Source organism: Gouania willdenowi, chromosome 17 (assembly GCF_900634775.1).
Source record: "Gouania willdenowi chromosome 17, fGouWil2.1, whole genome shotgun sequence".
Taxonomy (NCBI): domain Eukaryota; kingdom Metazoa; phylum Chordata; class Actinopteri; order Blenniiformes; family Gobiesocidae; genus Gouania; species Gouania willdenowi.
In genome coordinates, this window is record NC_041060.1 from 17,740,942 (window position 1) to 17,757,673 (window position 16,732).

A 16,732-nucleotide genomic window follows, 5' to 3' on the forward strand; every position below is an offset into this window, starting at 1 on the left:
ATGGACCAGCAACTGGCTGGACAGACGTGGGTAGTACAGTCCGTCAATTTTACAGCGGTCCGGAGGTATTCGTGCATGCGCAGTGTGAGAGTTTGTGGTAAGCCGGTTGGTGGAACTGAATCAGAAGTGTTAATCACTTCATGTGACCCCATGTATACTACACGATGCACGACACACGATTTAGTCGAGACTCGGCCCGATTCCAAAAATAGACGCACGAGTCAAAAATCAGCTGAAAATCAGCCAAAAATTGCACAGTGTATGTCCGCCTTAAGAGAAGTGAGTAGATGTCTATGCTAATTGACTGCTGATAAGCGTTAATCTCACGAGATATAAAATAACACACAATTTTATCACCATTATGGTTAGGGTTATGGGTAGGAATTTTTTAGATAAAAAAAAAATATGACAACTGGGATTTTGTCCACTTTTCTTATAAGGGGTTGGGATTTTATGATGGATTCATCTCAGTGGTGGAGTAAAACCCTGGGCAGGATGTCAGTCCATCACAGAGACACAGATCAACCTAGCGCATGTTTTTGTGTTTGTAGTCCTATGCACTTCACATGGAAGCATGCAAACTCTACACAGAAAAGTCCCTCAAGGATTAATCACTCCAATGTCTAACCTTTATTTAAACATGTTTGTTTGCAAATCCATGTTGATGTTGTAAAAGACGACACAATGGCAGTTTGAGTGTTACGAAAAGAAAAAAGCTCTTCCTCGTCATCAGACTGTTGTTTCAGTAAATATCAGTAGTATCTTGGTGTGGCCAGAGGAATGAAAAAAAATGGTGTGTGAGAAAAACTTTATAGTTATTTGAGGAAACGTATTTTATTAAACTCCATATATATATATATATATATATATATATGTGTGTGTGTGTGTGTGTGTGTATATATATAGATATACAATTTTGATCATTTTACGATCACAAACCAGCTGGAGCCCTGACCTACACAAAGCCTCCTTTTTTTAGCCATAGATATTTACAGTGAAGAAGCACACATGTAGACACCAGAGAATAAAACCCAATTAGTTCAGATAAAACCTGTGGATTGGAAACCCAACACTCGTCTAACGAACTGTCCTGAATCTGTTTGAATCCATCATGAAGTGTGAAAGACTTTAGTCTTATCACAACTCTGTATCTGCCCATGTTAGCTTGCTTATGGGCTCGGTTCTGAGGTTGTTTGCCACAAAACACAAACACACACACACACACACACACACCGTCCTGTTTGTCAAGCCGGTGGTGCATCACAGTAATCACCAAACCCAGCATGCTCTGAGTAAAACATTGGCACAAGCGTTAGGACAAACAGCCCCCTCCTTTAGACCAAGACGACCCCCTGCTGTGGGCTAACAAGGTCACAGTAACCACACACACACACACACACACACACACACACAGTTTTCCCCCCAAATGCAGACATAAACATGTGCATGCAGACCGTTTGTCATTCTTGCACAAACATTGACCTCATTCACTTTGTCTTTCTCAATTGTTCCCCTTCACTGGACAGTGAGTGACACAAAGCACCAGACGACGGCTTCCATGTAGTTTTTTTTTTTTTCCCTCGTATAACTCACCGCCAAATCTAAAAGTGGAATCGATTTGCATTGGAATGAAAACTCCATGCAAGACATTGATTTATCTGCCTGTTTCATGCTGACTGGATCATTGGCTTTAAGTGTCACATGTCACCTGATCTGTGGAGAGGTGAAATTTCATAATGTTTCATCACTCTACAATAAATATGGTTGACAAAATATCAGTTTACCAGACTATTCCGTGAATAAATAACACTTTTTTCTCGAACTTCATGTGACACTGGATGAAAACAAAGATGACGTTTCACATTTCTGTTACATATTAGTTTTTACATAACATTGTTATAGGTTATAGATTTGTTTTGCCACATTAACATGAATCTATCAAAAACTGGTTTGACGTTGGCACGATGCTTTAAAAAAATAATCTGCTCTGTTTTTTCATTAATACAATTTACTTGATTTCATCAAATCCATGTTATTCACATCAAATAATAATGAAGTAAATGTGTTCTAAAGTCACAGTAGGAGCTTTTACACTAACCCTATAATGCTGGTGGCATGTTGTAAGACATTTGATAAACAGCTAAAATCTACTTAAACCCAACAAATGTAATTTTGAAAAAAACATGAACACCTTTCAAAAGTTTACTGCAAGTTTGTTTCTATCAAATAGTGAAAAGGCCAATCAATGACTTTTTGAACTTGGATAAACATAAATCAACAAGAGGTTTTCATATTTTGTAAGATAATAATAATAATAATAATAATAATCTTCATACATTTGTTTTCCTCATTTGTGTTTAAAGGATGACAGAAGGTGCTTAAGTTCATTTTTATTTTACAGCTAATGCTAATGAAGTTTTAGAGGATCTTGCTGATAGTCCTGTTACAAACAGGATTGTGTTGAATGTATGGCACAATAAGCCCCTGAAACCAACTTTGGCTAATCTTTAAGGGTCTGGCATAGGCTTCTGTATCTTAATAAACCATTAAAAAAAAAAAAGAAGAATTGATTTCCTGTAACCTCGCCAGTAGATTGACTTTAAATGGGTTTTCATAGTTGTTTGACTCCTAACTGCATTCCTTTATAATGGCTCTATTGTATTAAAGCCAACGACAACTCCTGTCCTTGTTTGTAAAAGGCTGTGTGTGAATTTGTGTGTGTTTAGAGGAGGGGGCGATTATAACCCTTCCTCCAGGGCGAAGGTTTTTAAACAAACACCTTTAGAGGGAACCTGTGATTGACTGGACGTCTCCCTCCCTGTTCAGACTGGGGGTGTGTCCTCCTCCTCCTCCTCCTCCCAGTATAAAGTCCCTCGCTCCCAGCTGCCATACAGCATGCAAAGAGGCGCACAAAGAACAGAGAGAGGAGGAGAGTGGCGTTCTGCGTAAAAGTCACCGCTTGTGTTTTGGATTTTACGCACGGGCGCAGTGAGCATTATCTGCGCTTTAGCATGATTTTAACAGCATTGCTGGATTAATTGAGTTTGCAGCCTGCTTCCAACGCGCAGGTTGCTGCTGTCACGTTGTTGGGAAGGACAAATCCAGCACAGAAAGCCACTATGGAGAGGAGCAGCCCGGGATGGTGCGCGTTCTTCGCTCTCATCCTGCAGTGCACGCGCTGCTGCATGGCAGCAAAGGAGCTCCAGTGCCAGGAGATCTCAGTGCCTCTGTGCAAAGGCATCGAGTACAATCAAACCTACATGCCCAACCAGTTCAACCACGACACGCAGGACGAAGCCGGCCTGGAGGTGCACCAGTTCTGGCCGCTGGTGGAGATCAAGTGTTCCCCGGACCTGCGCTTCTTCCTGTGCAGCATGTACACGCCGATCTGCCTGGAGGACTACAAGAAGCCCCTGCCCCCGTGCAGGAGCGTGTGTGAGCGGGCCAAGGCGGGCTGCGCTCCGCTCATGAGGCAGTACGGATTCCCGTGGCCGGACCGGATGAGATGCGACCTCCTGCCCGAGCAGGGCGACCAGAACACGCTGTGCATGGACCACAACAAGAGCCAGACCACTACGGTGTCCCCTGTTGTGGCCAAGCCCACCAACCGTCCCGTAAAGCCGTACAATCCAAAGAAAAAGCCCGGGTACGGACGAGGCATCCCCGGTAAGCACAAACCAGCGGTGTCCCAGTGTGAGCAGGGCTGCTTCTGTCGGGGCCCCATGGTGCCCGTCACCAGTGACAACCACCCGCTGCACAGCCGCGTAAAGACGGGTCAGATCCTGAACTGTGCCATGCCGTGCCACAACCCGTACTTTACCCCGGATGAGAGAACTTTCACCGCCTTCTGGATCGGCCTGTGGTCCGTGCTCTGCTTCATCTCCACTTTTGCAACTGTCGCCACATTCCTGATCGACATGGAGCGGTTTAAGTACCCGGAGCGTCCCATCATCTTCCTCTCCGCCTGCTACATGTTCGTGTCTGTGGGATACATAGTCCGACTGATCGCTGGACACGAAGAAGTGGCGTGTAACAGAGAAAACGGTGCCGAACACATCCACTACGACACCACGGGTCCTGCGCTCTGCACCGTCGTCTTCCTGCTCATCTACTTCTTCGGCATGGCCAGCTCCATCTGGTGGGTCATCCTGTCCCTCACCTGGTTCCTGGCTGCTGGGATGAAGTGGGGCAACGAGGCGATTGCCAGTTACGCGCAGTACTTCCACCTGGCGGCTTGGGTCATCCCCAGCATGAAGTCCATAGCGGTCCTGGCTCTGAGCTCGGTGGACGGAGACTCTGTTGCTGGGATCTGCTACGTGGGGAACCAGAACTTGGACAACCTGCGAGGTTTCGTCCTGGCCCCGCTGGTCATCTACCTGTTCATCGGTACCATGTTCCTCCTGGCTGGGTTCGTGTCTCTCTTTAGGATCAGGAGTGTGATCAAACAGTGTGGGACCAAGACTGATAAACTAGAGAGGCTGATGATCCGGATCGGTGTGTTCACGGTCCTGTACACGGTCCCAGCCACTGTCATTGTAGCGTGTTACTTTTACGAGCAGCACAACAGACAAACGTGGGAGATTACGCACAACTGCACGTGCCAGTCGGAGCCGGGCAGGCAGAGGCCGGACTATGCGGTGTTTATGCTGAAGTACTTCATGTGCCTCCTGGTGGGGATCACCTCCGGGGCCTGGATCTGGTCCGGGAAAACTTTGGACTCATGGAGGACTTTCTGTACGCGCTGTTGCTGGGGGAGCAAAGCATCTGCGGGGTCCATGTACAGTGATGTAAGCACGGGACTCACATGGAGGTCCGGGACTGCCAGCTCCGTGTCCTGCCCCAAACAGATGCCACTGTCCCGGGTTTGATCCGTGGAGGAGGATGGAGAGTTCACACTGAAACCAAACCGCTGTCATCTGACACTCAAGTTATTTCTGTGCGTTTTTTCAATACAAAAGGTTCCAAACTATTAGAATTAAAATCTGAACATGGATGACACCCTGACGTTAACTTTGAAGTAGAATTCTGCTACAAGTTGAAGGATTTACGCACAGATCTTGCCTTATCCAAATGACACAAATTGGAATCCAGGGGGTGGGGGGCGCGTTGTGGGGGCCTAATTGTTTCGGATTGTCCGTCAGCATATGTCGCAATTAGCACATTAATGAACGCCTAATGGCTTCTCTTTAAATAATGAGCCCCAGCAGAACAATGTACCTGCAGCAGCGCAGAGCCTATTATCAGCTCCATTCAGTGTCTCCAGCTATGACCAGATCCCACTCGTCGATTGGTAAAAGCCGCTGTGTCTTATTAATGGGCCACATTCACACAATGAAGACTGTTTCTGTTTGAGCCCGTTTTTTTTACACTAATCGATGCCTTAATACTGTTTCTTACGGGTCCCAAGATTAGTGCGTAAAGTGTATTTATATAATTATTGCTGTACATGTGTTGTATATTTGTATATGGGGATTTTTACAAAAGCTTGTACATATGTATAATTTTCACTTTGATAGAAGAATTTATTTTGAGAATAAAACGACTTTTTATTGAACTTTTCACGTGCCTATGCTGTCTTTATTGTCAATTTTTAACATCTTAAATATATAAAAAAAAAAAAAAAAAAAACTTGTGTTTATAGATTTTAGATACAGTCTATAGTGTAATTTTGGTGTCTATATTGTCACATATGATGATTATTATTATTATTATAACACACATTAATACAGGACCTTTTGACAGTGTCCTCATCAGTCACTAAGTGAGAAATGTGAATGTGTTTCAGTCAACTCTGCACAGATATCAAACTTTTTGTGATGGTTTAAGCTTTATAGAAAGCAGCCTTCAAATCAACTGAAACTGTTATCCAACATGAGGTCCTCAGTCCAAAACAAAGCCATATGACTGTTTATTAGATGTATGCGATCCATGAAAACATGTTTTAAATTAGTACATATTGTTCGATTTAATGGAGCCATGGTCTTTAAAGTATAAAAGTATATATATATATATATATATATATATATATATATATATAAAAACAACCTAATTTTGATTAAAAAATACTGGCAAAAATACCCTTTTTTTTTTCTCTCTGAATTATCAGTGCGGTTATTGTTTTTAAAGCTATGTCTTCCTGTTGGTTAAACATACCTTGATTTAGCTTGATTTGTACTTCATGAAAACAGACGCATAAAAACTGGCTTTGACACCTAAATATTCAGAAATACACTGAGTTTGTGCTTAATAAATATCAAACTAATGATGCTCGTGCTGTATTTGGGTTGCATGATATACTGTATATTTGGTGGCTTTTGTTGCAGTTGAAAGAATCAATTTAAAGATCTCTGAATATATGAGTACTTGTGAAGTGTCTTAAAAATGATTAATAGTAAAATGACAAAATAAATGAAACAAGTGTTTGTATCATCTCATCTAACTGGGATAAAGGAGGAGAAAAATCCTTCCAACCCTCCAGGAGAAGCTAAAGGTGGTTTTCTTAGTTTTCTCCCATCTGAGATGGGCTATTAACTCCAGTGCCTTAATCCTAATATCTTTGTGTTTCTACATGTGGAAATCCTTTAAAATTCCCTCCTAAGGAAGCAGAAAATATAAGTTTTTAATTAATTTGCTAATTAAAAAAGTGTTTCAACACTTGGGTGAATTTAAGATGCAAAAATAGGGTTTAAATGCTAAATTTGATCCTAGAATTATGATGACGTTCTCAAGAAAAAGTTGGGAAAACAAGTTAAAAAAAAAAAAATGCAGTACCTGTAATTTTCCCTGTTAAATAAGAGTTTTTTTCAATAGGGTATTTGTATCATGTACTTGTTTAGAAACTACAGGCTATGGTTCTGTAGGATATGATAGAGCAGACATGGGCCACTGCAGCTACATAAATGTGCAAAATAATAAAAATACACACACAAAAAAGCAAAAATACACAGAATTACTCCCAAAACGCATAAATAAACACAAATATAATGGATCAATGATCACCAAAATATACTAAATTACTCTCAAAACATACAAAATTACTACATAAATGCATAATTAACATAGCAATATACGAAATGATAACCAAAATGCACATAAATACTAAAAAAAACATACAAAAATACATATAGATGTACTTTATGACTTCAAAAATATACAGAAACTACAGAAAAACACACAAAAAATAAATGAAATTCAGAAAATCACTACAAAAACATAAGTAAAGTATGCAAAATGTCAGTGAAAATTCACAATGAATACCAAAAACATGCAAAAGTAAAGGAAAAATACACAAAACTACGACAAGATAAACAAAAATAACATTTACAAAATCTACAGAAATACAAATGCAATCCTATATTCATTTCTGTATTTATGCTCAGAAATATGCTTTTTGTGGCCATCTCGTTGTGATAAAAGTTGCCCATATTCGAGATAGAGTTGCAGGATCTCACAATATATGTTCACTTGTCACACCAAAGCTATTGATATTAAGGTATAGAAGTTAATCTGTAAACTAACTGATCATCACTGCATGTTTCCTGCTGTTTTGCTTCTACTTGTCAATCACAGACTCAGCTGTAAAATGAAGAATGGAAGTGATAAATTCCAGTGAAAGGACTCTGAAACTGCCAAAGTAAGAGTATCCTGCCACCTTCTGGTGAGACAAGGAGAAACAATCAGAATCAGAAACACTTGAATAATGTCAGAGGGAAATGACTTTTATTCCAGTCGCTCCAAGTAAAAAATGAGTCAAATTAAACACAAACATAGAAACCAAGAATAATCATTATAGTGACACAAGAATGAGGATTAATATGAAATATCAGAATTAAACACAAGTGCAAATGTGCATGCAAATATACAAGTATAATCAGCCGTCTAAAAAACTACACTGTTATACACATCAATGTGCTACTGGGGGCGAGTACAGAGGACATCTCTACCATAATTACTTTCAAATATTTCAATATTTTCAATTCAAGCAAGTGAGAAATTGTTTACTTTTGATGAAATATTTTGTTATTTTCCACATCACTACATTTCAATACAAACTTAACATTTATTAATTCATAAATACACATCACACCACAGCTCAAACAGATATGAACTCATTTCAGAAACTGCTTTCATTATGTGTCCTAGTTTATAAATCGTTTAAATCAAACAAATCACTTTGTTGCTACAGAATGTCACACTCACGCACGGAAAACAAATTAAACTCTACATTAATAGATTAGCATTTGTTTGAATGTAGTCAAATTCCTCTGATTTATTTCTAGATTTTCATTTCATTTATTAGTTTTTTTTTTTTTGATCAGGGACAAGAAAACGAAAAACAAAATGAACAGAATTTTAACATAGAAAAATATATATGTTCAAAATAATATATAAAATCCATGTACACTTATTATTGGAATAATATGTTTGCTCAAAATAGAAGAAGAAATATTTAATCCCACCCCCATTTTTTAAATATACAATTTTCACCATATTGTTTCTGTTTGAACTTCTAGAAATATACGAAAGTACTAAACAGAATAGGAAAAACATGGACTAACTATATCAGTAACTTAACATATATAAGAATACAATGCAAAATTCCCAAATATTTAATTAATATATAAAGACAACACTAGCCGTAGATGTAATAGACCCATTTTGTGTGACGTATGCACACTAAATTATGGTGCAGGCTCGGTGCAAAACAACCGGTGTAAAGGACTTAAAAACTATCTCTTTTTTTTGAAGGCATTGTGTTATTTTATTTGTGCCCCTTTTTGATTACGACGGGTCTTTTATTTTGGTAAAAACCGGAAGTGACTGTCTCACCTGACAGTATGCAAATTCACATAAGGAAGGAAAACGGTAAAACGGAGTGATAAAAAGTAAAAAGTAATAAAACAAAGTTTTCTGTGAAATAAGCGCCCAGCTGGAATCGGTAACAAGGTATTTCATGTTTTTTAAGTGTTAAATATTGTATTTGTAAACTAGTAATGTTCTAAATGAGTGATATTGGAGTTTTCTTCATTGTAGCCACACAAGCTTGTTAGCACTTAGCATGTTGTATTTATCTGTGTTGTAAGAGCTAACTGTATTGTTATTTATTTGTCTTTTAGCTCTTACGGTGTTTCAAGGAAACATTTATGTTCAAAATAAGGACAAAGGCCGAACATAAATAAAAAACTTTAAAACATCAGTAAGCTTCACCATTGTCTGGCTGGGGTTCGCTACAACCGGAGAACTGCATTGTACTAGCATTTGAAACACTTTTGTTTTCGTATATAAAAACAACACAATGCCATCGTGTTGCGTTGTTGATTGAACAAATAGGAGTACTAACAATCCAGGACTTAAATTTTACAACATACCGGCTGGTGGACACCCTTTTCAGAAGAGTAGACAGACAGAGAGAGAGAGCACTGAAACATTCCAGGTAAAGTAAAAGTCAGCCGGGTTATGATAGAAATAAACTGCAGAAAGTTGCCAAATAACCACGTTACGTTTGTTCAGAACGATCGTGTCAACGTAATCGCTGCTGAGGCGATGGTGCATGGGAGCGGATGGAGTGCTATATCAGTCTGGATCCAGTAAAAAGTGAGCATAAAAAGCTGTAAATGGACTGATATGCAGACATGGGACAGTGAGGAGTATAGCAGCCCACCTAGCTGCCTGTTCATAACAAGTAGTTATAATTAACTAGAAACTTGATGTTTTCTTTTGTATATACACTGGGTTTTTCTGTCAAATATGTATAAATGTCCATCTCCAGCTTCACGACACGTGAAACAGAAAATAGAGAGAAGGGCGAGGAGAAGGCACTGACTGCAGAAAAACATGATACATTATTATCAAGTCAGCCTGCCTTGGCCTTGGGCCTCACTCCCAGTGTCCTAGTCAGCACTTATTGTAAAGGTGACGAATCTCTTCTCGTTTATTGGTAAGCTAACAGCGACTCCAAGGTCTGTAAATGCGACCGTTTACGGACGAGCCCATGTTCGCTCTAGTGATTAGGTTATGTAATGATTCAGTTATGTGGAGTGTAAATCATAACCAGCTACATCAGAATAATAAGCGACCGCGTCCTCAGGTGACAAACTTTCTACATACTTAGAACTATTTTTGAGCCTTAACAGTGGTTGATTCACTGCCATTTTCAAATTTTTCAAGCGTCACACAGTACGTAAAGAACATGGTTTCTGCACTGCACGTCAGTCACATGTCTCATGTTTGTCCACATTAAAATGGGTCTATAAGCCTATTAGTTGCATTAAGCTCCTCCCCCATCCTCACTGTACTGTGACCAGATCATACGTTTTTTTAAATTATTTTTTATTTATTTGTTTTTTTTTGTGAATCCAGGCTGTTCTATAATTCGGAGAGCGTCATGGTCCAAGAAATGTTTAGCTTTGTTCATAAATGAGAGGCTTTTTGAAATTTAGATTTTTATATCAGGTCTGATGTGGGCTTTGCATGTCAGTTTCTTGTCAATTATTACTCCAAGGTATTTATTTTCAGTAACATTTGGACATCATCTATTTCTAGATATGTGAGTAGTTTAGAAAAAGTCATGTGGACAGGCCTGGATTGCTAAAAGCAGCTCAGAAAGGTCAGGTTACAGTGGAAGCCCTGTAACCTCACTATGTACACACAGCTGGGAGGGAAGCGTTTGGCTTTCAATAACAACCATTGTCATGGAACGGCTGAAATACGCCAAGGATTCACATAAACAGGCCAAACCTGTGGTTTATTCGAACGCTCTCCCACAAAGTATGCAGGAATATTCTGCTGTGTTACTCAGACTTTGAATGAACCATTGGGAGTACGACATTCCTCACATTCTTAAAATGTTTAGATTCAATAGTTGTTTCCCCTAAATGTGAATGTCTGGTGAGGTTTTTAAAACCAGTAGCTAAAGATAACAATGTTGTTTATTCTAGACAATATTAGCATATACAGTAGTTACTGTATCTTCTGAATGTGTCAAAGCACAGAAAACATCAGACTATAATGGACTTCTTTAGTTTTGTACAGTTTCTGTTAGTTTTTAATACCCAGGTACCACAGTTTAGTTTTCTGACTTTTTCCCTTGGTTGAGTTTTCTGCTTTGAAAACATCTCCAAACACCATAAAACCAACACGTGATCATCTGCAGAGCAAACAAACACAGTGTCTGTTTGAGTGAGTGACTCAGTGATGACGCACGAGTTCACCTCTCGAGTTTTTCACGTCCGTCAGTGACTCTACAAACTTTCTCAGCTGATGGCGGCTGCCACTCGTTGTCCACGGCGTAGCTGCTCCAGATACCACAGCAGAAGAAGAATGGAGAGGGTGTGAGCACGTGTTGGGGTCACGGCCACGCTAGGATAGTTATATTGTATTCACAGTTACTGTAACTCTTTGACTGAAATAAAGCAGGTGGTGTTTCTACAGGTTGCAGAAGGAGGCGACAAAGAAGGAACACAATAGAGCAGCAATTCCAAGCAAAGTTTGCTGATATATACAAGGAAAAGTTAATAAAAAATGTCAGTGAAAACTTAATTATCTCCATTTTGTAAGCATGTTTAAAACAAGTTGCCCCTCATGTAAAGAGCAAAGCAAAAAGCCAGATTTTTCGAGGAGTCCAAACATCGGAGATAGAAGAATATACGTTATTATTTTTATTCTTACCTTGTCTGCACATGCTGTCAAAGGTCAACACAACATGTAGTGCAATCTTTATCCGACATTAGGGATGTAACGATTAATCGTAAGGCAGTTAAAAATCGATTCATAGGTATCACGGTTGATATCGATTTTCTGAAAATTGAATCGCAGTACTTTTTTAACCAGCAGAGGGCGCTATCCACAAGTGTAGGCGGCGGGCGGAGTCTGCTACTACTTTCTTCCTGGCCGCCTTCTACTCTTAAATATGTTAATAAATGATTCATTACCCCTTTAGCACTGAAAGAATATCTGTAATATTACTTGAATATCTGTAAAAGTCACGTTTTTCTATTAGCTCTGTCTGCTAGCATAGCTTCTCTTCTTCACTGCAAAAAATCTGCATGCCAACCGATCACTATTACCAGCGCCCTCTGATGGTCCAAACAAATATGACGTAAATCAGTGCAATGACGGTTTGTTTTTTTTAAAGTCCAATTGTTAAGGCACAAAATACATTTTCAGTTGCACTTTTAAAAGAAAAAGAACTATTATGCAGTTTTGCATTGTTTATTATAGAACCAGAATTTAAATTAATAGGCTTCATTTTCATTTGTATTATTCCTTTATTTAATTCAAGATTTATTTTTAGTTCAATTGCATTGTTTTGAATAGTTTATCAAGGAATTCTTTTGACAATGAAAAATATAAGGAAAATAGTACAGTATTTTCTAGTTTTTTTTCCCAAAAAACAAATTTGTCTACAGTCCCATTTTGTAAATGAAAAAATCGTGAGAGAATCGTATCGTGAACCCAGTATCGTGAATCGAATCGTATTGGGAGTTGAGTGAATCTTTACATCCCTATTCGACATGCATGTTTTGTTATTGCAATTTAAATAAAAAAATATATTTTATTGCATAATATATTTACATAGTCATTTATTTATTGCTGATATTGGACAGATATTAAATATCAAATTCCCACACAACCCAACAAAACAAGGGGGTACTTGAGATATGCTAATTAGGCCCATGCAGTAATTACAGGGGACAAAAAATTCTGGAACCATTTCAATAAATAAAAGTTAAGCCAAACTTTCCTCTAGAAACTTCATAAGTAGTTCAACGTTTTCAGAGGATAAAAGGAAGATAAGCACATGTAAATTAAATGTGTATTATTCACAGGTATTTTTCAACATTTGGTGCATTTGCATTTTAAAGAACAAATCAGGCATTGTTCTAGAGGTTTTCATGCCTTACAGCAAAATGAAGAGGTTCAGGCACTGGTGGTGAACTTTAAAGATAATATTCTGAGCAACTTTGGTGTCTGCTTATAATTTAAAAACATACATTTAGTGTGTGTGTGTGCGTGCGTGTGCGTGCACTAAGATAGCCGCCAAATGCCTCAGATTTTACTATTGAAAAGGAGGACATGGAAGATGGATGGATGAGGGCTTATGAACAGTCCGATCAGGGCTGGTCTTCCTGACAGGCAAAACAGGGGCCACCTAGCTCGGTGGTGCCCAAGGGCATCATCTGCTGGAAAGGTGCCAAATTGCACCCGCCCCCCCCCAATTTATTTTATTTTATTTTATTTTTAAAATAATAATTTAAAAAGGTATAACAAACGTGAAACACACCCTTTACTATCACTGTACGTGTTTCCTCTTAATTGAATATTGATATTAAAAATCTGTAACTCTACCTAATCTTCTTCCCATATTTATATTTATTTTATTTTAATTCTTGTTCTATTCTTTATAATTCTATTGTGTTGTTTGCACATTGTGTTTTTTGGTTTTAAGATTTGTGTTACTGACTAGTAAAACCAAACAGGGAAGTAGAAATTACATTGTACTGAAACTTTTATATTTTATTTTAACTTTTGATTGCACTGTTTTGCATTGCTTTTGAATTTTGCACAATTTTTGTTACTGTTCCCTCGAAACGTTTGTACTATACCTATAGGTGTATTATAGTGTATTATTCTACATTTTTAAATAGGATGTATTTTTTTTTTCAATAGTTTGTTGTGTCGCAGAATTGCATTGTTTTGTCTTGATATTTAAAATAAAATACGTGTACACACTGTCTATAGACTTGTAAAAAAATATATATTTTTATTCTTTCATGGGGGGCAGATCAAAGTCCACTTTTACCTAGGGCACCGAATGACCTAAAGCCGGCCCTTAGTCAGATATAATTAAAAGAAAATAATTGCATTACTGATATTTTTAATAACCGAAAGACTCATTTTTAAGATGAAAAAAAATCACACGAGGTTTTAATATTTTGACAATTATCACGTGCAGGTTCAGGCCAATCAGAAAGGCTCCATCGTGAATCACTGTGTGGCTTATTTTAGGTCCCAATACATCCAAGTGTGTTGGTCTTAAGGCGGGTCACGGCTTGGTCGACTAACAGTGGTGTCAGGGGTCAGGGGTCAGGGGTCATGGCAGAGGGGATGTTGTGGCTGTAAGCAGCTGCACAGCATAGTGTGTGTTTGCATAACACATGGTAAACAGCTTTGACATGATTGACACAAAATAAAGTAAAACTTTATGATGTAATGATGTTAGAGTTTTATTGTTGTCATTTTTCAGTGTGTTGTTTATGAAGCTGTATAGGCTGCTTTAGTTGTTTTTATGTAAAAGCTCTGGTGTTATTATGGTAAATGATCAGATGGTTATGTTAGTTGCATTGTTTGGTTCCCATGCAGTACTTTGAATTTAGACACATGATAGAACCTGGAATTAGGTTTTAGTTTTAGAAAAGTTAGCTGGAATACGCTCTGGGAGACCCTTGTGAAGCTGGCAAAACACAGGAGACACTGGGGAAGTAAATAGATGAGGGAAGACATGAAAAAAAGAGGAAGTCGCTCTGTATGGTAAAGTCGAAATGTGTATACTGTATGCATTTGTTTGCTTTGTACAGTTAGTTTCTCTAACATTTTTGTATTTTTATTTATTTTTTTAAGTCAATTTATAGATTTAAAAATGTAATGGTCCATTTAGTTGTACAGCAGTTTTACAGCTTAGCACACAAGATAACTCAAAGTTTAAGATAATATTTGCTTTATTTAAAAATATTACTCGTTACAGATAAAAATTCAAAAAAAAAAAAAGCCCATGAGCGTCGAGTAGCTGTTGCAATAGAAGAAACTGAACAGTGGTGGTAATACATTTAGTCCCAATGCTCTTTACAGAACTGTAAAGATTTTACTATTGTATATTTGAAAGGTTTTGAGCTGTGGATTTAAAATTAGCTTGACATTTCGTGATCTCCAATGTCTATAAACACAAAATAATCAGTGGATCAGAATATTTGATTCACTTCTATACGAATACAACCAAAAAAAAGACGATCGACCTCTTAAAAGGAACATTTTGTCAGTTTTATTTAATGAATCTAACATTTCTTAAAGTGCCTTCCAGTAATGGATCTTTGAACATTCCCAAATGATAAACCCAAATGTATCACTTTGTTTGGGTGTCCAATGTTGAGGGACATATGGAAGTCTTTCTCCAGGGACATAAATAACTGACCACCCACAGTGAGTCACACCCAGGCTCTCTTATCTTGACATTCACTGTTATCAGACGGTTGTCCTGAGCTTGTCCCAGCCGGAGTGTGCTGGCCTAGCTTTTTGGCACCCATTGGTGTCAGGTTCTGCAATGTCCTCCTATCGGGACGACTAGATAGCGGAGGCTTGGAGTAGCTGTGAGGAACATGGTGTGGTGGCACAGGAGTGCTGGTGGGTGTGGATGAGCGTGAGTCCACTTTGCCGTCTTTGAGTGTTGGTCCTCCGTTCACCTTGGAGTGAAAGGAATCAGTGCTTGGCGTTGGTTTTCCATTCATCTTTGAGATTCCACTTGGGCTGATTCTCTTGGTTAAAAGTACATCCGAATCCTCCGTCGAAGTCATGGTTGTGAACACGCTGCTTTGCTCTCCTTTGTTCATCTCCTCCGTCAGCCTCTCTTTCTTCCTCCTCCACCTTATCATTGCCTTCACGGAGCTGATGAGGTCTATCAGACTGAGCAAGATGGATAAAGACGCAATGCCCAGCATGAAGTTGAGCATTAAAGTCTTCTCTGTGGGTCTGGAGATGTAGCATTCAACTCCTGACGTGCAGGGGGTCTCGTAACAAAAAAAGCTCTTTGGTATTGTCAATCCAATGAGAAAATACTGAGCAGCACTAAAAGAGACTTCCAGAATAATCCGTATGATCACGACACAGAAGTAAGCACAGTGGAAACGCGGCGTTCGGCACTCTCGGCTGAAAGTGGGACGACTCGTGGCCTTTTGTACAGATGGTTCTTTGGATGAGTTCTCCAAGCTGGAAGGGGAACTTTCTCCACTTCTGTCGTAATCAAAATTCTCAAAAAAAGGGTATGACAGCACTTTGTGCACCACGTAGGTTGCGAACATGAAGTGAGGAAGACAGAGAAGGATGAGGTGGAAGAGCCAGAGGCGGAGGACGGACACGGGAGCAAACACGTCAAAGCACACGTTGGAACAACCGGGCTGGATGGTGTTACAGATGAAGCGTTCCTGCTCGTCGCTGAAGAGCGTGAAGCCAGCCAATAGGAGAAGGAATGAGCGTAGAGTCAGCATGACCACCCACCATGTTTTACCTGCAATCAATCAATAAAACACAGAAGAGCTGTTATATATATATATATATATATATATATATATATATATATATGAAAGTGTCTATTTGTACGGTTGCCATACAGACAACCAATGACTGACCTATCGTTACCTAAACTGGCCAAATAGGGGCGCTGCATACGGATACAATGTCGATATATTGATACGCCAACCGTACGGATAGCCACTGTCTATATATATTTAACCCTCCTATTATCCTCAAATATTAGGAATGCATCAAATTAGGAAAAGTCAAGAAATATGAAGCAAAACCAAGTCATTTGTTTTTTTTTTTTTTTTTTTTTTTTTTTTGGAATGATAAACATTGAATGGGGTCAAATTGACCCCAAGGATAATAGGACTTCCTCAATGCTTGAGTGAAAAAAATATGAAAAGGGTAAAATGGGTCACCAGTTGGTGAATTCTTATCTATTTTA

At 38.8% G+C, this 16,732-nt stretch overlaps 2 protein-coding genes across 2 annotated transcripts; one reads left to right on the plus strand and one right to left on the minus strand.

The window, feature by feature from the left end:
- The first annotated feature begins 2,904 nt into the window (after positions 1-2,904).
- LOC114479741 (frizzled-8-like) lies at positions 2,905-5,559 on the plus strand. The gene has a single exon (XM_028473579.1). The coding sequence runs from the start codon at positions 3,120-3,122 to the stop codon at positions 4,866-4,868; it is 1,749 nt and encodes a 582-aa protein (XP_028329380.1). The 5' UTR covers positions 2,905-3,119; the 3' UTR covers positions 4,869-5,559.
- A 9,641-nt stretch (positions 5,560-15,200) lies between these two features.
- LOC114479634 (gap junction delta-4 protein-like) lies at positions 15,201-16,256 on the minus strand. The gene has a single exon (XM_028473401.1). The coding sequence runs from the start codon at positions 16,254-16,256 to the stop codon at positions 15,201-15,203; it is 1,056 nt and encodes a 351-aa protein (XP_028329202.1).
- Positions 16,257-16,732: the final 476 nt, after the last annotated feature.